The 22,845-nt window shown below is 60.9% G+C and overlaps 2 protein-coding genes across 4 annotated transcripts; both read right to left on the bottom strand.

The window, feature by feature from the left end:
- Nucleotides 1–303: 303 nt before the first annotated feature.
- Nucleotides 304–7,362, bottom strand: C8H8orf58 (chromosome 8 C8orf58 homolog). The gene is given in 8 exon segments (XM_036032681.1): nucleotides 304–1,299; nucleotides 1,827–1,933; nucleotides 2,145–2,287; nucleotides 2,384–2,522; nucleotides 2,639–2,779; nucleotides 3,118–3,204; nucleotides 3,206–3,627; nucleotides 4,784–7,362. Coding segments are annotated over 8 exon segments (1,200 nt in total). The 5' UTR covers nucleotides 4,833–7,362; the 3' UTR covers nucleotides 304–1,187.
- Nucleotides 7,363–9,150: 1,788 nt separating this feature from the next.
- Nucleotides 9,151–21,626, bottom strand: PDLIM2 (PDZ and LIM domain 2). Of its 3 annotated transcripts, none has more exons than XM_036032678.1 (10): nucleotides 21,423–21,626; nucleotides 19,944–20,048; nucleotides 19,137–19,288; nucleotides 17,115–17,181; nucleotides 16,856–17,007; nucleotides 16,643–16,721; nucleotides 13,002–13,090; nucleotides 12,634–12,779; nucleotides 10,832–10,949; nucleotides 9,151–9,786 (listed from the first exon to the last, which is right to left on the bottom strand). In XM_036032678.1, the coding sequence occupies exons 1-10, from the start codon at nucleotides 21,561–21,563 to the stop codon at nucleotides 9,609–9,611; spliced, it is 1,227 nt and encodes a 408-aa protein (XP_035888571.1). In that variant the 5' UTR covers nucleotides 21,564–21,626; the 3' UTR covers nucleotides 9,151–9,608. The 3 variants fall into 3 exon arrangements, with proteins under 3 accessions (XP_035888571.1, XP_035888573.1, XP_035888572.1); XM_036032680.1 differs by having other exon boundaries at nucleotides 19,944–20,038; nucleotides 21,423–21,539; XM_036032679.1 differs by lacking the exon at nucleotides 21,423–21,626 and adding an exon at nucleotides 20,244–20,564 and having other exon boundaries at nucleotides 19,944–20,038.
- Between the last annotated feature and the right edge of the window lie 1,219 nt (nucleotides 21,627–22,845).

Below are 22,845 nucleotides of genomic sequence, written 5' to 3'. Positions count from 1 at the left end.
GTTGTAGTAATACAAACTACCACGATATTTAGAGAGAACTTTACAGAGTTCTTACGGACTTTTCCTTTAGTGCTCACGACAGTTCTGGGGGTAAGCAGGTTGGGAATTAGTGTCCTACATCTCAGATATGAAACCTCAAGGGCCTCGGTGAAATGACTTGCTCCAAGTCTTGCTGCTAATCATGGGCCGTTTTAGTCCCCATTACCAATCCCAGTCCCCACTTACCCCCCAACCTTCCCACCATCCCTCCAGTCTAGCCACCCTCCAACACCCATACCCTCCCCTAGTCATGTAACATTCACAAAGCACTTTGAGACAGTTTAATCTCATTTTATCCTCATAACAAGCCGGTGAGGTAGGTAGGTCAATCATCATTATACCATTTGGGAGATTAAATGGGAAGCTATGGCTCAAAAAAGTTAAGGGACTTTGTCCAGGTCTAAAAGCTGGTATGGGCCTCCAGTTTCAGCTGTGATGGTGTAAAGCTAGTGAGGAACAACGCAGCTAGGAATAGACCCCTGGGGTTACTCTGCTAGTGTCCATGTTTTTCTTGAACCCTCCCCATTCCTGGTGCAGTCTTCACAGGCACGGCTCCATGGACCAGACTCAACGCGGAGACAGCCAAGGCAGTGCCCTTCTCTGTGCTGGGGCTTCCCACACAGCAATGAGGAGAAAAGCAGGACTCCAGGACTAGCAACTGTGCACTGAGGCATGAAGGTCAGTCAGTTCCCTCCCTCTGCAGTCACTTCGCCCAGAAGACCGGCTTTCTGAGTGTGTGGTTCAGGAGAGCTGGTTGGATCCAGTCAGTTCACAGCTGTGGCAGTCTCACAGAGATATGTGTATGTATCATTTGCATATAGACACATACGCAGCAGGCTGGGCCCTGACAACATCACCATGCCAAACAGGCTCCAAGGATGCCTGAGGAATCAGTTCACATTATCGAGGCTCAGGGATTTCTGGAAGCCAAGGGAGGTGCCCAGGGGCTGCCACACTTTGGGGTCTCTCGGGGAACCAGGACTCCCCTGCCAAGCTGCTCAGATGAGAAGGACTCAGCCCTCGCCTCAGAGAGAAGTGCAAGCGTCGGCAGCTTCTCTGGCAGTGCCCAAAAACAGCGACAGGGCAAAGGGCAAAGAAGACTTCACTGCACACCCCTCTGCACAGGAGCATGCCTGCACCAGGATGTCTCAGCAGACAGAAAGGTTTTTTCCTTGTTGCTTCTTCACCACTAATGATGGCATAAAAGTCTTCCGGAGGGGGCGGCATGGAGGTCTTTCAGGGAGGTCCCTTGACCCAATCCTGTGGAAAAAGCAAGGTGGCCTTAGGTAAGGAAAAGGAAACAAAGGTGGTGATGTCCCCAGAGTGGGTCTGGAGTGTGTGTCTGCTGTGGGGATGGAAACTGACTTGGCGCTTCCTTCCCCTGGAGAATCATTCAGTGTAACTGCCCCCCCCCATGGTCCACTGTGGCACCCTTTGTCTGTGCCCCCACCTTGCTTGCCCAGCACACCGGGAAGGTGGCCTAAGTTTCAGCTTTGAGGGTCGAGGATTTGCAAGGCTGGCATAAGGAGATTTCCCACATTCTGGTCCTGGCTCTGCCACTGACACCCATGTGGCCTCAGGAAGGCGGCTTCCCTCCCCAGCCCAGTCCTCAGCCTCCACATCTACCAACAGGAAGCTTTAACTACTTTCTATTTCTTCCAGCACTGTCTCTGAGACTGTGTCACTCAGATCACAGAGGGAGGAAGAGAACCAGCATAACAACCTCAGCACCCTGGTTCGTCGGGCTCCTCCCTGCACTCTCATCTGGGCTGAGCCACAGCACTCACCTGGGGGCAGGGCCATGAGGAGGGGCAGGGGGCTCAGAATGTTGAGAGCTCTTCCAGCGAATCCGATTGAGAAGGACCTTGACCTTGTTCCAGTGGGAGAGATCCCGCTGAGCAGAGAATGAGGGGGTCACCACAGAGCCCCACCCCACAGCACATCCCATACAGCCACAGACAGCTGTCACCCCAGCCTGGAGAGGCCGCCTGCTCCAAACAGGAATCCCCTTGTTTTCCCAGAGTTTCCGGCCTTTACTGTATCCACACATGCCACCCACCACCCACCCCCAACTGTCACCCGCTCGGCATACACCCATCACCCACCTTGTGAATCTGGGAGCATGGCAAGTTGTAAGCTGGCCCTGTGGAGGCCTCTGACAGCCCAGAAGGGTGGGCACTGGGCACTGCCACCTTTGGGAGTGAAGCTCCTTTTGCGCTTTCAGAGAGAGAATCAGGTGACCCAGGTCCTGGAACAGCAACACACCAGTCAAGCCCAGGGCTCAGGGGATCTGTCTGGGGCCCCAGGCCAGTAGGACTTGGAGGGAGACACAATCGCCCCATACCTGCCTCCTTTGCCTGGCTGAGCAGCTCCCAGGACCCGTGTACCCCACTGCCTGGGGCGTGAGAGGGTGGAAGCAAAGGCTCCAGGGTCGGCTCCTCCTCGTCAGGGTCCCGAGTGCAGGAGAGAAGGACACTTGGGCCCTGAGCAGAGACGAGGCTGTTCTGAAGGAATCCCTGGTGCCAGGGGCCCCACCCCTCCTGTGCCTCCTCAACTTACCTGCCCCCCACCCCCGACCAGCACCACAGGGCTCACTCACCCCAGGGAGCCTCTGGGTCTGCAGCTGCAGATGGAGTTGTTGGAGCCGCACCATCTGCTCCAGCACTAGGCACAGGTGTTCCAGATAGCGAAGACCCTGTCCTGGGAGGCAGGCCCAGGCTTCAGGCCCCACGCCCCTCACCTGTGGGACATAGTGAGGTAGGGGAGACTTGAACTCAACCAGATTCCCACCCTTGGTGCCCATCAGATGGGGGCAGAACAGGCAGGGAGAGGAGGACCGGGCACCCAGCTGGCCTCCCAGTGCCCAGCCAACCACAGCACAAAGCAAACCTCCTACTGGCCCACCTCCACATGGCCGGGAGTGCAGTGAGACAAGAAGCTGGGACACACCCATCGATTAGGGACAAGAATGCCCCACCCCAAGAGAGAGCTCTGGGGAGAACAATTGGAGGGCCCCACCAGCCCGTGTCAGAGGGCCATGTCCACCCACTTTTCACCCAGCCGAGAGTTGGTACTCACCACCTCTGCTTCTTCTGGGCCTGCCTCTTGGTCAGTTTCTGCCTTGGTGGCCTCCTGGTCCCCTGCTCCAAAAAAGGGGCACTCCGTACTCAGGCTTCCTTGTTGGCTTTGGGGAGCGGCAGTGTTGTGACAAGCTGGCAGGGGAAGTCGGGAGCTGGCTGGACCGCTCCAGCACCTGCTCTAGCTTCCGGCTGGCCAGGATACGGTCCAGGTGGGCAGGAAGCTCCACAGGCAGGGCCAGGGGCTCACGGCGCCCCACAGGCTCAAAGTCCAGAGATTCCTCAGAAAGGCCCGGTGAGGTGGTCAGGGAGCTGTCCCCAACCGCCATCTCCACTCCTGAGTCCTGGGAGGCCAGTTTGAGAAGTGGCACCTGCCCCCAGAGACCCTTCACCTCACCATCCCCCTCCCGGGAGCCCAGTGAGCACCCTTGAGAGGCATCCAGGATCCGTCTGTAGGTGCTGGTGACTCCAGGCACAACGCAACCCTGGGCCAGGTTCTCACCAGATCCATCTGCAAGGAGAGTGAGAATCAGGCTAGGGAGGCGCCCCTGCACCCCCAGCATTCCTGGCAGCTGAAACATTCCGGGGGGGGGGGGGGGGGAGTGTCCTGGGCCAGAGGTGAAGGGAGGAGCCTGGCCAGCCACAGCCCTGCCTGGCCCTGTTCTGTGGGACTCCCTTTACAGCAGTAATTGTTAGTGATCACACCCCTGGTACGGCTGTGGGGTGGGCTGCTGGAAAGGATTTCCTCCTCATCAGCTCCTGGATGGCCTGTCTTCCTCTGAGGAGGCGCTGCTTTCCTCCTGGGAGCCCCTGAGCCCCTGCCCCAGGGGTCTGCCTCTGACCAAGTCATGAGTGTGGGCACTGGAGCCTCTTCCCCTGCTCCCAAAGGGGAGTGTGACTGGGCACCCGTCTCCGGGAGGGGGAAGGGCACCGAGACGGTGCTAAAGGCATCAGGGTGCTGGGTGAAGTCTCTCCTGGAGCTGGGGCGGGGGTGTGGGGGGGGCAGTAATTAAAAATAACAGTAGCCATAACCATGTTGGGTTTTTGTTCTTCTAAGTGAGAAACAGTGAAGATTTTATGGCAAGTTGAAGAGAAAATACCGGAAGAAAGGGAACTGGGGTGGGGGTAGGAGGAGACGTGGCCTTGTCACCTAGTGACTGTCAGCTGGGTGCCAGGCCCTCCTCCCCTCTGGGCGCCTAGTTGTCCTCGATGATGCAGAAGCGGAGGCTGGAAAGGGTGGAGAACTACCCGCAGGTCCCAGCCGGCCACACGAGGACCCAGGTGCCAAGCCTGGCCCCCTGGGCAAGGAAGGGGGCCACGAGGCCCACCCTGAGGTGCCTGTGGACAGGGGTCCGCCGCCGCGGAGGGGGCTTTCGGGACTGCAGGCAGGGGCAGGGGCCGGCGGAGAAAGATCCGGATCGGGAAGTAGAGGGAAGCGGTCCCAGAGGAAGTGGGATGGAGGTGGTGACTGAATTAACGCCCAGACTCGGCGGGTTTCGTGTGCGATGTACAGTCACTCGACCCTTCCAAAAGGAGGCCACGAGGAGGCCGCGGCGAGGGTGGGTGTGCGGGGTAGGGTGCGGTGGGGCCGGGCGCAGGCGGAGGTCAGCGCTCCGGAGTGGGCGCTTGGGCAGGAGGCTCTGCCCGCCTGGGGGTGGGCGACTCACCCCGGCCGCCCAGAGGCTCCACTGCGAAGACGCGCCGCCGGCCCAGCATGGCCCCGCTCCGCCCTGACTGCTGCAGCGGGACGGAGCGCTCTCCCGCGTCCCCTAGCTGCTGCAGCGCCCCGGGCTTCGCTGTCGTCCTGACTCCCTGGGCGCCGCCCCGGGCCACTCCCAGCGGGGGGATGAACCGAGGCAACAGGAGGGTTGCAGGTGTGAAGAGAGCGGGGGCTGCACGCGGGGCCACGTGTGCCGGGGTGGCCCCCCAGGGCTGGCTGGGCGCAGAGAAGGACCCTGGTCCCTCTCCTTCGGGACGCCGATCCTCTGTGCTTCAGGCCGGGGCAGCCCCCCTCCCACCCCCAGGTCGCTCTCTGTCTGGTTGCGCAGGGTCACTCCGCCCCCGGTTCACACGCGGAGTCCTGCCTTCCTGCCGCCCAGATGAAGCCGACGGGCGGGGACTGGACTAGAGCGCGGAAGGAAACGGAACCCCACGTGCTGGCCGTGGGAAGGCCGCTGACCAGGGCGCAGACGTCCGTCCCTGAGCTCCCAGCTGTGCGCCTGGGGCACGTCACACCGCCACTCAGAAACTGGCGCGAGAAATAGGGGACTGATCTCTGCCCAGAGGGAAATCCTTTAGGACAGCTCCAGAGCACCTTGGGTGCCCCTCCTCTTCCTCACCCAGGGACCCTAAAGCTGGGGGCTGGGTGGGACTGCAGGACTGGGGAAGAAGTGAGCCAGGGAGTCCGAAAGGAGAGAGGCCTGGAGGTGGTGCAAGCGCAAGCGGAACAGCTTCCCTTTCCTCATTGCGGCCCTCTCCTACCCACTCCACCCCACGACCCTCGCTCGTCCCAGGCCCTGAGAGGGGCTGGGGGACCAGGCGGCTGCTGAAAGAGAGAGCCTGGTGACCAGATGGCTGGTGGCCTCTAAGGAAACCTCAACCTCCTAAGGAAGGTGACCTGGCTGGAAAAACCCCAGCAGAACCCAAATCCCCTGGAAGCAGACCAGGGAGCTGGTGGACGTGCAAACCGGCACCTGACCCTGGGGGGCGGGGCTGGGTGGGCCGGAGCTGGCGCCTGGGAGGAAGTGGCTGTTCTCTGGGAGGGAAGGATGTCTGCCCACCCCTTCTGCTCCCAGCTCCTTCGCACCCTTTCTCAAACACCCTGCGCAGGAGCTTTCATCAGAGAACCACAAACTACAAGATTCTAACTTTATAAGACCATGAAACAGGCCGACAGACATGCCCAGGAAAGGAAGAATGGTAGCCAGGTGCTTGACTTGCCAGCTGTTCTTAATACCTGCTTGTCAAGCCAAACAAACCCCTGCCCAGTAGCCCTGGGTCCTCTGGGCTGACCGCTCCTGCCCTCCTGGCAGGCCTATCCTGGGCAGCATCTGCTCCCCATTCCTCTTTCTCAGACACAGAGAGGGAAGCAGAGAGCACTGGGCCTGCCAGAAACCGCTTTGTGCAATTCAAACGGGACGTGTATACCAAACCCCCCAGGCCCCGCTGGACGCCCCACCAGCCCTCCCGGGGAAGGAGGGTAGGAGGGCTGGCCAGTCCCGTGGCTTCCTCCCTCCAAAGCGAGAAGGTGGGGAGGGAAGGGAGGGAAACTTTGCCAGATCTCGCCCTGAATTTGGAGAATGTGAGGCCAAATTCCAAGCAGCAGTCTCCTCGGTGACTCTGGGCAGGAATGCATCTGAACAGGAAGCCAGCCAGCAGGAATGCAATGTCTCAGCACAAGGTTTTGTGCGGCCTCAAAAGAAGAGCTCCCCTCCACACCCCCCCCCCCATGCACACTCCCCTCCAGGCCATGTCTTCCCACCCCACCCCCCAGGCAGATATGCCAGCCCCCTCGAGGCGATCAGGGACACCTTGGGGGGTGGGGCACACACTTCCTTCCCATCTGCCTTCTGCTGCCCTGCCTGGCAGTGTGCCCTCACAGGACCACCTCTGCGGCCACTCCTTCACCTGACAACTGCAGGACAATCATCTCCCCACGGGACCACCGGCACAGCCGAAATCCTGGGGGCAGCTCCTGCCAGACTAGAGATGGCTGGGAGCCATGGTGCCCTTCCTGGGGGCCCAGGAGGCTGCCTCTGGTGCTGGAGGGGCAAGAGCACCCCCACCCCAGACAAGCCAGAAACCCAGAAGTCAGGCTCTGGGTTCTTTCAGAGGCCCCCTCCCCTTACCAGCTAAGAGCCCCCAAACCAGTCCCTCACCCTCCCTGCCTTCGGTGTCTTCATGTATAGAGAGGGTGACAACAGCAGTGCCCACCCAACTGTGACGACTGGACTCATGCAAGTAAACCTCCCTGGCACTTTAGTTATCCAGCTGTAGAACTTCAGGAGAGTCCGTTTCTCACCTCCAACTGAAGGGGGCAGTATCACATGCTCTCTTGGGACACAGCTAACTGGAATCTGTCACCATTTCTGAAGTTATTCTCCCACAGGCAGAAGACATTAAAGAGGGCACCGCACTGTGCAAACTGCAGTTGCATGACCCAGTGGGTCGCCCTTGCCCCCTGTGTGGGTCAGCCCCAGGCTTTTGTACTGACAAATGGGTTTGGCTAATAACTCCATCTTCCAAAGTGGTTTCCCCCTGAGCTCTGGCTGGCTGTGTGGCTGTGGAAAGCTCTGGAACTGAAATCTGCAGGGCCCCTGGTAGGGGAGCTGGCTGCCACAACTGGGGAGGTGGATTTGAGCTTGAACTCACCCAGCCTTTGAAAGGCATTCAGCCACTGGCAGGCAGGCCAACCTCGTAAGGGTCTGCGCTCCCCATTTGTCTTTCTCTGCTCCCGAGAACACCGCTGGCCCCAAGGGGTTTGCTACATAGGGGTGGGGGTCTCGCTGTATTAACATTCCAACCCACCCTGTCACTTCCAGCTTGTTGCTGCGCTGCTTAAAATGTTCCGAGTGTCCCAAGAGCCTCCAGCTGAAGTTCAAACCCTTTCTCCCAGCATTCAAGGCTCCCATCTCCCTTTGCAAACTTATCTCAGTACCTGCTTCAGCCACTGCCCTAAACTGAGCGTTCCACTTGCACCTGCCCCCTCACTGGGCATTTCTCTCCTCCACTCATCCAAGTCCTATTCATCCTTCCACACAGATGGCCCCTGCGCATGGGTGTTCTACATTAATTCTTAAGTGCTTGCTGTCACAGAGTGTTATTTCATTCACACAGGCTCAATTGCTGCCACTTGACTATTATATTCAGGAAAGCAAAAACATGCTACCTGTTTCTGCATTCCCAAACCCAGGCATTTCCAGAGGGGCGAGTTCCACTTTGGTAAGCATTCTCCCTGCCACAGGCTACACCTGACACTAGGTGGCGCCAAGGTGGCTATCCCCCTTAAGCCCAGACATTCTGGCCAGACTGACTGAGCCACAAGAAAGCCTTGATCTTTTCTATGAAAATAAAGGCAGCCATCCAGGCAAAAGGTGAGACAATTATATAAAGGTGTAAATTATATCAACAGGTGCCTGAGGAGGCAACACAGTCTCTGCCAAGATCCCTGCCAAAATGAGCCAGATAGCACAAAGCACTCTCTGAAGCCCAGCTTTGATCTTTTCCGTGAAAATAGAGCTGAGGCTGCTGCCCAGCCCTGACTTGGGGCAGAGTGAGTCTGGAGCACCCAGGAGCACGCAGCAGCACCCATGCACCTTTCTGAAATGGATTAGAACAAAGGTGGGGGCAGTGACTCAAGCCAAAAATCTGGCAGGGTCCCCTGCCCCCACCTCAGCTCTAACATATACCCCCAGGGCATGTGTGCCAGCACCAACCATGCAATATATATATATATAATTTTTTCTCAAATCAACCACCAATGAAGCCAGCAGGGTCTCCCAGAGAAAGGGGCAGGCAGACCCCTGAGGTGGAGGCCCTTGGTGGGTGACGGTCCCTCAGAGTCGGAGCTCTACTGGGTTGGCCCCTCCAGGCCAGGCCTACCCACAGCCTTGTCCCAAAGTGATTCTGGTGACCATATTCCTCCAGTGGGTACAGATAGCCTCAGAGAATGCAGGCGGGGCTTTGTCTGGGGTTCCCCCTCAGTCCACCTTCTGCGAGAGCCAGTGGGCTGGGCAGCTGACCCACACCCGGTGGAGCTGGGGGCTCGGACAGCCAGTGGTGGTGGAGCAGGAGGCAGTCACTTCAATGGGCCTGGGCAGAGGGAGCAAGTCTGGGGCTGCCTCCCTTCCTCTGCTGCCAGCCCTCTGGCATCCCTTCCCCTCCCAGAGCTTGAGGTGAGAAACTCATTCCTGTAAAGTAACAGGGATCATCCCGGTAAAACAGGCATCTTCACCAAGGATCCAGGAAGAGCAGGATCCTCAGCAGATAGGAGCAAGGGGGTTGAGGGAGGGGGAAATAAGAGGGGGGAAATAGGTAAATAGAGCCTCTTCACCCACTGGTAGGGAGAAGCCAGGGCAGGAAAGAGGGGCAGCTACTTTATTTTGTCCACGTATGTATGTTTATGGAGCTCACATGTCAGAAACTTTACACGGTGAATACCGTCAGCCTGTGGCCCACCCCTCTCCTAATCTCCATAGTGGTCCAACCTCCAACCAGCGTAGCCCCTGTTGCTCTGGGAGGCCCTGATGCAACATCCACCTCAGGCTGGTACAGAACTTGTCCAGCAGGGGGAGCAGGAGTATCTAGCAAAGGCCTGGGAGGGTGAGCCTGCCTTCACCCACCGCCCGAGACAGGACCCCGCTTCTGGCCCCAGCTAGCAAGGAGGAAAGGGACCCACCACCCACCATCGCTCTTCCATGGCAACTTGCTGCAGGCGAGGCCCTGGCTCGGGGCGCCCACAGAGTCAAGGGCAGGCTGAGACCACAGCGACGCTCAGGCCTGGGAGTTGAGGGTTTTGGGCGCTGAGTAGCGCTGGCGGGCATGCTTTTCGCAGTACAGCTCATCCCCCACCCAAAAGTGTCCCCGCATCTTCAGGTTCAACCCGCAGTCCGCGCAGGTGTAGCAGCCGGGGTGGCGGAACCGCCCCTCCTGGATGCGCACGGCCTGGTTCCTGCAGGAAGGAGGTGGGAAAGCCATTAGCCTGGGAGGGGGGGGGGGGGGGGGTAGGAAACTGGAGCAGCAGGCCTGACGCCCCCTAGAGCCCAGAGGCAGGGCCTGGGAAGATCCCAAATCTCAAGACACTTGACTCCCCAAACCTGCCCTTAGGAATCTCACTTCAACAACCCCCACCACCAGGACCCCTAATTCAGAAAAAAAGTCGTTCCTCCCCCTACAAACAGCAGGTAAACTCCATCCTAAACCTTCTGGACTGTGATGGAGCAGTGGATCTCCAAGCGCGGTCCCAGCGCCAGGACCAGCAGCAGCACCACATCACCCGAGGACCCTCTGGAAATGCAAATTCTGGGCCCAGGGGCCTCCTGGGGCTGAAACGCTGAGGGTGAGGGTGCTGGCCCAGGAGTGCACAAGCCCCCCTGGGCGTGTGCTGGGGGAGGGGGAGGGGCGGTGCTGCTGCTCTTGGAGAAGCAAGAAGTCAGACCCTTTCCTTCTGCCAGCACAGCCACGTGGGCAGTGTCCCATTCTGCAGATGGACCACTGGGGCCCAGGGAGTGGAGGGATTCCAAGAGCGAGCCAGCTGACCCTCCACGCTGCTCACGGAAGAACTTTTTCTGGAGCGGGGGAGGGGGGGGGGGCTTGCAGAAATTTTTCAGAGGACATGGCTGCATTCTAATACCACCCACTGAGAAAAGTAAACGCACCTCTGGAAAATCCATCCCATTCCAACGGAGGTGCAGGGGGTGTAAGAGCAACATTTTCCGGGAGGAGCTGCCTCATCTAGAGGCAGATCTCCAACGTCTGGGAGATTATTGGAGAGAAATCAAACGCAGCAGTGATGGGGAGTGAGGAGCGGATACCGCAGGAAAAATCCAGCTCAGGCCTGCTAAGAGGACTGATGATCACCCACAGAACATCTCATGGGTCCACTTTGTCAGTGAGCTCCTCTTGGGCCCCTGAGTGGCTGTTGGATGCCGACTGCTCCAGAGAGCACCCTGTCTCTGCCCACTCCCCCACCCGCCTCCCATGCCGCCAACACTCACGCAATGCTGGTGCTGCACTTCTCACACGTGTGGAGCTTGGGTGGGGTGGCCAGGGCCCTGGAGGTGGGCAGGGAGGACTGGGGGCTCAGCGAGCTGGGCAGGAAGGCAGGCGTGCCACCTGGGAGGGGCGAGGGCAGACAGACGCCTCAGAGCTGGTCTATCCCAGCTGCGTCCAGACTGTGTTTATGCACGCGCACTGCACCTGCCGCAACACGCTGTGCTCCTAGGACACACGCACTGACAGGAGCACTCACGGGTGGGCCTCTGGGGTAACGCTGGGCGTGGGGCACGGGGAAGGGAGCGGTGGTGCCAGACGCTTGGCTGAGGCTGGGCAAGGGTAGGAAGCACACCCGGGGCTGAGTTTGCCGGAACCGGGGCAACAGGCCGGGAGTGTCTGTGTGCCGCATCTGACACAGCAGGCCACGCAGACGTTTCCCTTGTGGTGGCCCAGTTACGATGACAGTAATGGTCAGTAATGACAGGTAATAACAGCACCATGATCCCTTTGTACAGATTCCAAAGGGCTCTTCTGTGCATTATCGTGGCTGAACCTTGGACTGCGCTCAGAGGAAGCACAGATGTTGTGGGGCTGGTACGGCCCCCACTTGCAGCCCGCTCCACTGCTGAGGCTCCGATGGTGATGTCACTGTCTGTCTGCACTCTCCTCAGCACTGCCTTTCCCAGGCCCCCTCCAGGGGCCCACCAAGGCCCTGGGGTCATGATGGACAAGACTGGCCCCCAACCTTCCACCCCAGCCCCTGCCTCTGTGAGCACCCCCAGGAGACAGACATCAGAGTTGGAACCAGCCACCGACTCTGACTGCCCCATCCTCTCGCTCCCAGACGCTGCTGCCCAGACCGGGCCCTCCCCGTCCTCCCCCCACAGGGCGGCAGTCCCCTGCCCACCCCCGCCGCAAGAACTCCTGCAGCAGCGTCCAGTTCCTTTGGAACTGGGCAGCCCCGTCAGCCCCAATAAACAGAGCTCCTCACGGACAGACAGGGACCTGACCACTCTTCATTTCCACGCTCGCTCATGGCCAGGCCATCCGTGGGCACAGTGAGTGTCAGGCCAGAGCCCGAATGGTCTGCCCTGCTCGCTTCGGCAGCTCAGGCACTGCCTGGCATTCACCGGCCCTCCCGGGTGAAGCCACTCCTCAGCCTGGCAGGTGGAGTCTCGCAGCCAGGACGTTACTCCCACAGCCAACCCCCCCCCCCCCCCCCCCCCCCCCCCCCGCCAGGCCCGCTGTCCTCGCTCCCACAGCCACAAGCCCTCCAGCTGCCAACCTCCACATTCCACAGTCTCCCCTCCGCCATCTTTCTGCAAGGGCCACATCAAATGCCTCTTCCTCCACCATGTCCCCTTGGAGACCCCACTGCCTGCCTCTGTTGTTCCCTTGGCACTTTCCTGACCCCAGCCTGGATCCCTGAGGGCACCCCCGGCAACCCTGCTAGACTGTGAGCTCCTGCAGGGCAGGGCCTGTGCTTTCAGTGCCCTTCGGTATCTGCTTCCGTGCCGAACACTCAGGAAATACCAGCTCACACTGGCCAGGCAGCTCAGTTGGTTCCAGCATCATCCCAACAGGCCAAGGTTGGGGGTTCAATCCCTGGTCAGGGCACATACAAGAATCAACTAACGAATGCATAAAAGTGGGACAACGAATCAATGTCTCTCTTTTTGTCTGTCTGTCTCTCTCCCTCTTACTCTCAAATCAATGGGTAAATAAATTTAAAACAAAAACTAGCTCAATAACACATCCACTCAGAGCCCCGTACCAGAACCGCCCTGCCCCCTCCCCGTCCCACCTCTCTCCTCGGCCTCCAGGGCCTCCTGCAGGAGTCTGAAGGAGCTGGACTGCCGGGGCGCCGCCCGCGCCTCTCGGTTCTCCTGCAGCATCTTGAAGACCTCGGAGTCCTCTTCCAGGTGGTGGCCTCCCCGCTCCGAGTCCACACTGCAGGGATGGGAGGCAGCCAGGAGTGAGGGTCCCTTCTAGGTATCAGGACGACAAGTTTGGGGCCAGGGAATGGGTGTCCCCGGGAGAAAGGACTCTGGCCAGAAGGATGTTGCCTGGGTTTAGAGAGGCGGGGACCCCCATCCCTCTTCGGGAAGCCACTCTGTCTCCTGTCCCTCCCAGCTCTCCAAGATCCCCCCACCCTCCAGGGCCCACTGGTACCTGCGCCTGGGGCTGGCGGTCCGGGGACCCGGAGAAGGCGGCAGCACCAGCACAGCCGAATCGCCAGCAAGGCTGGAGCCAAGGCCAGCCTGTGGGAAGGAGAGGCACCAGGGGAGGAGTCGGCGCCTCTGGCCAACTCACCCAGCCGCCGCCAAGGCAGGCTGTTCCCAGGCCCAACACCAGAGGGCTCTCGGCCCTCGCTGACCTGGAGGCCCCCTCCTTGTCCCCCTCCACGGAACCATCTCTCCAGGGCGGCCCGAGAGCCAGGGCACCAGGGACTGCGTCCCAGAGGGGAGGGCGGTGCCACAGAGCTATGGAGCTGTGAGGGTCCTGCAAGGGGACTGGTGGGGGAGGGGAAGCAGAGTGAAGACCAGGGGGTGACAACCAGCTCAGTTCAGACAAAACACAAATCCCTCTGTTATCACAGGCCATGTGTTTGGAAACACGTTGCATGTTGGGGCCTGGCTCCTCCCGACAGAACAAGCAAAGAAGCCAACCCTTTTGCTGTGAGGAAAAGGCAACATGAACGGGAGGAGTGAACGGGCCAAGACCCTCTGGGAGTCTGGGCTGGCGCTGCCCGTGGCGCCTCTCCATACACGCTGGTCCCCTTCCTGGGAGGGCCAGCGGCCCGGCTGATCCTGCCCCTCGCAGCCTTGGGAGCCTGGCCGGGTCGGGCCCACAGCTCCACAGCAGTGCCCAGCAGTGCTCCTGCCCCGGCGGGCGCCAGCCATCGTGGCTCCCACACTCACCTTCCACCTCATGCTTCCCTGCTGCCTGGCTTCCTCCCCACCCTGCTGCCTCCCTGTCCCATCCCCACATGACCGCAGTCCTCAGAGACCCCAGGCAGTGCGGGGCTGAGGGCAGGTTTCCTGGGAAGCCGCACTCCCTTTGTTTTAAAATTCAAAGTCAAGAACGAACTATGCGGTGAAATGAACAAACTGCATGAGTTCTTCAGCTAAAAGTGCAAACATCAGAGTCTCGGGAAGACAGCCTTAGACCCGCACCGCCTCTCCCACAAGCCTGCATTTCTCTGCTCTCAGGCCTCGGTGGGAAACGTCCTACAGGCCGGGAGGCTGCGAGTCAGAAGGGCGAGGCTGCTGCTGTGGGAGGCAGGGCTGGGAGTCCACGGCCCGAGCCCCAGCGCCCAGCTGGTGCCGTGTGGCCAACTGAAGGACGGTGAGGAAACTTCCTCGGAGTGACAGCCAGTTGCTCAAGAACAATGTTCCATCTGGCTGTCCCAGACAGGCCGGCCCGTGCCCTGGCCAGTGAGGAGGGAGGGCTGAGATCCAGCCCAGGTTCCTTCGAAAGCCAAGTCCTCATACGGGCCGGCCAGACGGAGAGGTGCCGTTCTCACCTCACAGCCGCTCGCCAAGGCTTCGGCTTCTCAGGAGGGGCAACCTCTGGTTTCCAGAAGGGCACCATGAGGAATGGCTGGCGGTGCGCTGCACCTGGGACTCAGTGCGGCCTCGCCCACTCGGGAGCCAGCAGCAAAGTGGCAGCCCCAGCGTGAGGGGCAGGAGCGCCTCTGCAGCCCCTCTGCCCTCACCCGGGGCAGGCCGCCTCTCTCCACCTCCTTTGCTCTCAGTCACATCGGGACAGGACACCTGCCTTCACAGAGTGGACCTTTCCTCTCCAAGTCCAGAAAACATGCTCGCCTGCCCATCAGGAGCTGCCTGTGGCCAGCACCTCTCGAAATGTGTTCTCAGGGAACACGGGGTGTTATAAGTGAGTGGCAGGGAAGGGGGCAGGAGAAATTCTGCAGCTGAACACATTTAGGAGATCAACAGCATTAAATTAGGGCCTGGAAGGTGCCCACCACTGCATCCCCAGAGCCCAGAAGAGCGCCTGACACGGAGCAGCTGCCTGGGAAGTACGTGTTAAAGGAATGACCAGGGGCCTCAGGGCAAAGCATGGGCCTCAGAGAGCATTAGGTCTGGGTCTGAGGTGCAGAGAGAGGGAGGGGGCTCATCTGAGGTGACATAGTGGGGGTGGGACTCACCTTTTCCTCCTACCTCTCCCTGCCACCCAGCCTATGGCTTCCCATTTTTTTAAATTTATTTATTGCTTTTTAGGGAGAGAGAGAGAGAGAGAGAGAGAGGCATCAATTTCTTGTTTCACTTATTGATGCATTCATTGGTTGTTTCTTGTGTATGCCATGACCAGGGATCGAACCCACAACCTTGGCATAACGGGACAATGCTCTAACCAACTGGGTAACCAATGCTACCCAGCTAGAGCCAAGGGCTCCTCTTTACCATCAGCTGGGGCGGTCCTCAAAAACACCGTGCACCCGCTCCCCCAGGGCTCCTTGAGACAGCGTGGTGCCCCCACAGCCCTCCTCTGTCTGATTCAGTAGGTCTAGGCTGGAGCCTGAGAATTTGCATTTCTAACAAGTTCCAAGGTCCTGCTGCTGGTTTGAGAGCCACTCCCTATACCACCCAACTGTTCCCTTTGCCTGGGTCGGGGACACCACGAGGAAGGGGGCCAGGAGGCCCTGGGACAGGCTCTACCACGGCTGTCCCCTATCCCTGCCCGTCAGCCTCTGCTTCCAGATGGCGCCAGCAGAATGCCCAGCACGCCTTCGCAGGCCGCCCCCGTCCACACTCATCTCTCCCCTCCCAGAAGGCCTCCTGCTTTTATAATTAAGACCATACTGTTTAGTGCTTAATTGACCCAAAATTGTTTGGCGTGTTTGTCTTATCTCCACAGCTACATTTAAAACTGTTTAAAGAAGGGGGTCTCGGGGAACACATCTCCATGCCCACGTGTCTGGCAGGCCATGGGGCAGGCTCAGCTTGGTTTCCCCAGGAGCCCAGAGTGTGTGGCCCCCGGAGGACCCCACCCCTTCCTTCGCAGCGCCCAGTTTCTAGGGCCCTCCCCTCGCCGTCCCCGAAGGCCCTGCTTTCAGGAATGCAGACTCAACCGGAGTCAGGCTTCCAGCAGCTGGGCCTCATCACCTTCGCCCCAAAGGCTGGACATGCCCCCCAACTCTGCCCCCAGCAGCTGTGGCCCAGAACTGTTCACTGCCTCAGCCCCTCACCTCACCACCCATCCCAGCCCCTGGAGAGGAGAAATACCACCTGGGGGGGTTAAGCTGTCACCAGTGGACATGGGACTGGGGGGGGCACCCAGGGGAGGGAGGTAGGGTGGGGTGGCAGAGAGTGGGCCAAGTGCCACTTGAGGCAGAACCACAGCCCCTGGCGGTGGTTCCCTGGGCTGGGCCAGGGGACAGAGAGGGGTGGGGCAGTGGAGCTGGGGCAGGCACGAGGCTGGAGTGGGGAGGAATGTGCTCAAGGGGTACAGCCAGAGCCAAAGGGAACCATCCCAACAACAGCAGCAAAACTATGTCAGCCCCGGCCCAGGAGAAACACTCAGAAAGAGAGGCAGCCAGCAGGAAACGGGGAGGCAGAGGCAAGTGGGAGAGAGGAGGTGGAGGCGGAAGGCCACCTGGGACAGGCGGGCACGGCTGAGCAGCCAATGCGACCCGGCAGACAGGATGGACTCCTGGCTCAAGATAGGGGAGCAGCCACTGCTAGAAGCAGAGGCCAGCCTGCCCTAGTGACATCAGCCATCTGCAGCCCCACAGGCACCACTGACACCAGTGGCTGGGGGAGGCCCTCTCCTCCCTCCAGGACCCTCACCTGTCGGCTTCCGGGGTGGCCCCCATAGGACAGGTGGTCAGCAGCGGTGAGTCCCGGGCTATACGCCAGGCTCTGGAAACTGGGGAAAATGCATGACGTGTGAGTGAGCCAGGCACTCCCTCCAGACCGCCCAGGAAACAGAAGTTGCCCCAGGGTCCCCTGAACACAGCTACTGAGGCTTTGAGAGGCCTGGCCCCGGGCCTGGCAGCTCACCTTCGGCTGATCGCTGCTTCCCCAGCGAGGGCAGGCGGGCTGGTAGAGGGCTGGTTGCAGAAGGGGCTGTATGACCGGGGGCTGGGGGAGGCTGGGCTGGAGCAGGAGGACTGGAGGGAGGACAGGCTGTCAGTGTGTGTCCTCACTGAGCCCTGTGGAGACAAGGGTGTGAAGAGTGCTCTGCCAGTCTCCTGGGCCCTGTCCCTCATGCCTCCCCCTTCCTTTGGGGCCTGGGTCCCAGCTGAGGGCACCATCCCACCTGGAAACGGGTTGCCAGCACCTCCAAGCTTTCCCCGTTGGTCTGCCCAGGAGAGGCAGCCTGGGACCTGAGGAGAGGACAGAGGAGGTGCGGGTCACAGGGGCCCTGGTAGGGGCTGAAGATTTCAGCGGTCCCCACACCAGGTTCTCAAGACTAGTAAGTGAAATGTCTAAACCATTCAGGCAGTGGGTTCTCAACCTTTAACTTGACCAAATGCAAACCAACAATGATCACCAACAGCCACCATTATTTCTTAAAAGAAAGGACAGTTTATCACCAAAAAATAGAAAGGACATAATTTCCGCAAAAAGTTCCATAAATTCAATTTTATTTAAAAACTCCTCACACTTTCCCCTCCTACTTTTTTTTTTTTTTTCCGCATTTTATCCAGACTTTGTTGCTGGTCAGCATCAGTTTGTAGATCGATCTGGGGGGAGATTACTGACCGCACAAAGTAGTTCTTTATCTTTCACTCCTGGGAAACTGAAGCCCAGAGAGTGAAAGTGAGTGGCCCCAAGTCCTACAGCCCAGCAGTGGCTGGGCCAGCTGCCCACTGTCCCCCACCAAAGGCCTGCCCTTCCCCAGCTCCACCACTATGGCCAGAATGCCTTTGAGAGAATCACTCTGGCCCCTTCCGCGGGCTTCTCCCCAGGGAACAAAGGCAGAGCTGCCCCCTCCCCCACCAGGCAGGCAGCCTCAGGACCTAGGGACCCACTCCCAGACAACCACTGTGGCAGTCAGCAAGAGGCGCCCCCCTCCCCCCAGCTCCCCAGGGACCCTCCTACAAAACCCCTCCCAGAACAGCTCAACTGCAGCCTTAAAGAGCCCTTGAGGGCCGAGAGCTGGAAGAGGAAGCGCGCCTGCCGTGACCGATCCCGCTACACCATTCCTGGATGTCTGGCCACTTCTCGAGAGGTCAGCAGGAGCCACAGCCACCACACACCCGCCAGCCTCGCCTCTCTGGGGAGGGTGTGGGGTCTGAGTGAGGGGCTGGGCTTCGGCTCAGGCCCTGAGTGGAGTGCGGCTTCCTGCCACAGGGCTCTGAGTACCTAAAATGTCGCGGGGGTGGGGAGGGTGTTGTTTAGAGGGTATCGAGTTGGGGGAGACCCAGCAAAAAAAGAAGAGACAGCCACGACCTGCCCAGTGTGGAGCTGGAGGCCTGGGGGTACTCCCAGGTCCACCCCCCTGAGGGGCTGTCCCTCCAAGAGGGACCAGAGAGGAAGTGATGGCGTCAGCAGCTCCTTGCCCTGCTCCCGCCCCACTCTGCAGCCTCTTGTAGATTTTGGTCCCCTTCCCAGATGCCATGAGGTACTCCCCACCCTCCTCTTCTAGGTCCAGTTCCTGCAAACACTCTTGAGCCAGAGTGCAGGAAGGAGCCCCAAGAAGGTGCTGGGGCCGCCAGAGCATCATGGGAAGCAGCAGGCCCAAGGGAGGGCCTGGCCATGGGGGCTGGCAGGGAGGCAGGACCGACAGGTTCGAGGGCTTCCCTGACTAGGGGAATCTCCCAGCATTCCTGTCCTGTGACTCACCAAGATGCCCCACCCCGGGGAGTCACCTGTCTCCCCGCTCCCCAGTCCAGGCCTCCAGGCTGCAAACCCCACTAGCCCCAAATCAGCCTTCACCAGCAGGGCCCAGAGAGACAATGGAGGGAAGAACAGAGGGGCTCTCTGAAGAGTGAGCCCCCAAACTCCTCACCTCCCCGCCACCAAGCCCCTGTCTGAACAAAGGTCATGCCCTCTTAGAGGCAGGAGCCCTAAAGCCCCAGCCCAAGGCACACCTTTCCCCTCTTCAACCCACTTCATGCCCACACCCTGTGCCCCACACACTTGGGAACCAGTCAAACCCGGCATCCAGGTGGCTGATGCCAGCCTGCCCTGCCTGTGGCTACACGCCCAGCCAGTCACGGGGACACCCTCAGCCCACCCTGCTGCAGGCCGGGAGCCCTGGGCGGAGGGCAGCCAGTGCGGTGGGCTGGCAGGAGGGGGAAGTGTTCGGGCCGGCCCAGCAGAGTGTAGGGCTTACCGGTCCAGCTGTAGCCGCAGGGGCGAGGGGCTCTGGCGGATCTTGCTCTGGGCCTCTGCCTGGAGCATGCCCTGTGCGTTCTCCCCATTGATGGCCAGGATAATGTCACCAGGCCTGAGATCAGCAGCCTCGGCCTTGCCCCGCTCCATCACCTGTCGGGTGAAGAGAAAGCAGTCTGAGATGCCCTGCTCAGACGGCAGCACCACTCAGGCAGGGAGGGAGGAGAGGGGTTTTCCCTCTGTCCTGCCCAGAAACACAGAAGCTGGTTTGCACCAGGCTGCCCTGTGTCCCCCTTGAATATCACCCTCCCTGCCCTTTGGCATCTGCCCCACACACACCAGCTAAGGCCCTCCAAAGCCAAGTGGCAGCCCGGCCCTCCCTACCCAACACTGGCATTCTAAAGGGGGCCTCCCAAGGACCACGTGATGACGAATTTCAGGAACTGTGCTTAGAAATACTTGTGGGTAGAGAGCCAATGGCACCTCGCTGGTGGCCGTCAGCCGGACCTGGGCCAGGAGCAAGCCGCCGTGAGCTCGGGGCTCCTGTTCTCAGAGCTGCCCCAAGCAGATGCCGGCAGGCATGGGGTGGCCACCAGCAAGCCCCTTACTTGGCCCTTTCACTACCTAGAAGCCTGTCTCTACTTGGTAACCACATCCCATGGCAATGGGCCCTGGCCCTCCCTGGGCCAACACTCCCAGGAAGCAGACCTCTAGGCCCAGAGCAAAAAAAAGGTGTCTGCGGGGGCCAGGTACCCAGAGCAGACCCTAACTCTGGGGCACCTCCTCCTCTCCCGGGACTGACCCTTACCTTGGTCACCGTGATGGGCTTGTGGAAATCCCTGCCCCCGGTGATACGGAAGCCCCAGGGCGCCGGCCCCGCCACATCCACAGTCAGCGCCATGCCTGGGGAAGGGTGGGCGGAGAGGACGGTGTAGGTGCAGGACAGAGGAAAAGGGAGGAAAGGGGACGACAGGTCCGAGCAGCCGTGAGTGTCTGGGGGTAGAGGCAGAGGAAGTGACCGCCTCCCCCCCTCCCCCGGGTTTCACTTTTCCCACCCGGGGAGCCAGGACTCTGAGGTCCCCTCTGCTGCGCCCAGGACAGCGGCTGCCTGGAGGCAGCTGTCAGACAGGGCCAGAGAGGGGCTCGCTGGGCACGGCAGGCGGCGGCCTGCGGGTGGCAGGGGGTGTAGGCATTTCCTCCTCCCCCTCCTCCACCACCAGGGCTAAGTCCCACTAGAGCTTGCTTCCTGTCCCCAAAACCGATGACATACGGCACTTCCTCCTGCTCTGGGGGAGGGTGGCACTGTGGGAACAGAGTGACAGCAAGGAAGTGGGCGGGGCCACCCACCAGCCAAGGTGAGGCCAGGGTCTTCAGAGGGGCCTCCTGTGACCTGCCCAGCCCTTGGCCACATGGTCCAGCTAGGCAAGCTTGGGCTTCCCGCCTCCAGCGGGGGCCCGATGCCCTCTGCACAGCCTGAAAGAAGGGTAAACTCACCTGCCAAGTTGGGCACACCCACACCCTGGCACTGGCCAGCAGGGTGAGCTGACTGATGCTGCCTGTGAGCTGGGTCCACAGGCCCCCCATCCACTGTCCCCTCCACTGGGCAAGGGAGTGTCCTTGCAGACACCGACCTTGTAGGATTTCCGGAGCCTCTAAGTCTGGAGTCAGGGGCCAACCCAGGCGGAAAGCCGTAGTGCCAGACTGGGGCACCACCCTGCCCCGCACCCCTGGAGCTGCCCCTGGGGAGGCCAGCCACGGCAAGTGTGGCCCAAATCTATCCAAGGGACGCCAGGGCCACCTCCCCGAGTTAATGAGCCTGTGGAGTGCGCCCTGGGCCAGTAGGGCTGTCTGCCCTCTTCCTGGCCCTGTGGCTTCCCCTTTGCCCACGTCCGGCCTCTGTCCCTCCCTAGGCACCCAGGTTGGCGCAGGCCGCTCGCACGCCTTGATTCCTGGACCTTTGAGCCGGCCAGTGGACTACGCGCTGGGTGCAGCCAGGAGGTGCCCAGCCGGTCCACCCCGCTCTCCCAGTTCCGGCTCCCTCTGCGCTCCCAGACCAAAGTATCCGCGGGCCGGGGGCTGGAGGAGGAGCGCCCGGGACGGGGAAGCCCGAGGGCTGGGGGTCGCCATGCTCGAGGCGAGGCTGCGGAGTGGGGCTGGGGGTCCAGGAAGGGCCCGGGGGCCGAGGGTCACCCCGGGGGCGAGGGTGAGCAGATCCCGGTGAGAGCAGGGAGGCCGCCGGCCGCCCGAACGGTGCGCAGGTGGACGCGCTCGCCTGGCCTCCGCTCACCTGTCCAGCTGGGCAGCCGCGTCCGGGAGGCAAGGGAGGGAGGACGAGGAGGCGCCGCGGCTGTCGCTGCAGCCGCCACTGCCGCAGCCTGCCCGACTCTGTGGAGAGCTGCCCGGGGCTCCGGGACCTGCCTCCGCCCATGTGATCCCGGGGCCGCCCCTGCCGCCGCCCCGGCACGGGAAGCCGCCTCCTCCACGCAGCCCGGCCCTGTCACTGTCGTCTGGTCCACGCCTCCTGGGGGGACGGGAGTGATGAGTCTCGCTACAGTACCCTAGAGGCTGCAGCCGCTCTCCTCGAGGTGCCCGGTCCTCCTGACTGACCCCCGAGTGCAGAGCAGGCTTTCTGGTAGCGCTAACCAGCCGTGCTTCCCAGAGGGCTGAGCCTTCCCAGGCCGGCTGCCCCGCCCCCCTTCAAAGGAGCCCTCGAGCAGCCCCAGAGGGCCGGGTCTGGGGAGGGCTGGCCTGGCCTGAGGTGGACCCGGCCGGTCTGTCTGCTTCAGGTTCCCACGCCGGCGCAGAGGCAGCCCGACACACGCATCCCAAACTAGGGCCGCCCCGCCACCTTCCTGAGGTCCGCACTCTGCGTCGGTGCAAAGCCCCCCGGCCGCAGACGCAAGGGAGCCTGCTCCACTCAGGGAGACTTGCCAGGTGCAGGAGGAGATGGAGACTGGGGATGGAGGTCACCCAGCACCCTCCTGGGCTATACATATCCCTCCCTTTTCCATTCCTGGCTGCTGTGGCTCTCTCTTCTTGTCCTGCCTGGGGCTGGCCAGCTGCAGCAGCCCCCACTGGCCCTCCCCGGCCAGGCCCAGCCCCCCACCAACCACCTGGAGCCCAGGCCCCAGGGGGAACCAGGAGAGGAGAGCTGAGGAGATGCCTCAGGCACCAGCTCAGAACCATCTGGCAAATGGTTCCCCAGAGTCATACCTAGCAACCTCCCCCACGGGGACCTTAGGGCCCACCACAGCTGGCTCCGTCTGCCATTGGTCTCCACTTTGCACTGACAGGCTGGTCTGTTTTCAGGAAGGCACCTGTGGGCATGGCTGCAACTTGCCTGCCGCAGGTAGTCATTGCCTCCCAGCTGCCTTTGCAAGCAGTGCCCTCAGCACCACTCCCACGCCTGTCTCCTCCTTCCTGCACTCTTCGCCCAGCCTGCCTGCAGCCTGCAACCTCCCCTGTCCCTAGCCTCCCACAGCCTCCATCCCTTGTGTCTGTAAGCCACTCTCCCACTGACTGGTCCCGGGCCTCGTGGCATGGCTGCTTGACCTGATGCACCTGTCTGAACCCCCACCTAGGCGGGAAGCCCTGAGAGAGCAGAAAGCTACAGATGGGGCCAGATCTGCCTCTGCTGCCTGTGTAACCCTGGGCAACTTCCTCAGCTCCTCTGGGCCTCAATTTCCCCAATGCAAAGTGGGGACAGTGCA

This window comes from Phyllostomus discolor, chromosome 8 (genome assembly GCF_004126475.2).
Source record: "Phyllostomus discolor isolate MPI-MPIP mPhyDis1 chromosome 8, mPhyDis1.pri.v3, whole genome shotgun sequence".
In the NCBI taxonomy this organism is placed as follows: domain Eukaryota; kingdom Metazoa; phylum Chordata; class Mammalia; order Chiroptera; family Phyllostomidae; genus Phyllostomus; species Phyllostomus discolor.
The sequence above is the reverse complement of the archived record's forward strand: the minus strand, read 5'-3'. Positions and strand labels throughout refer to the sequence as shown.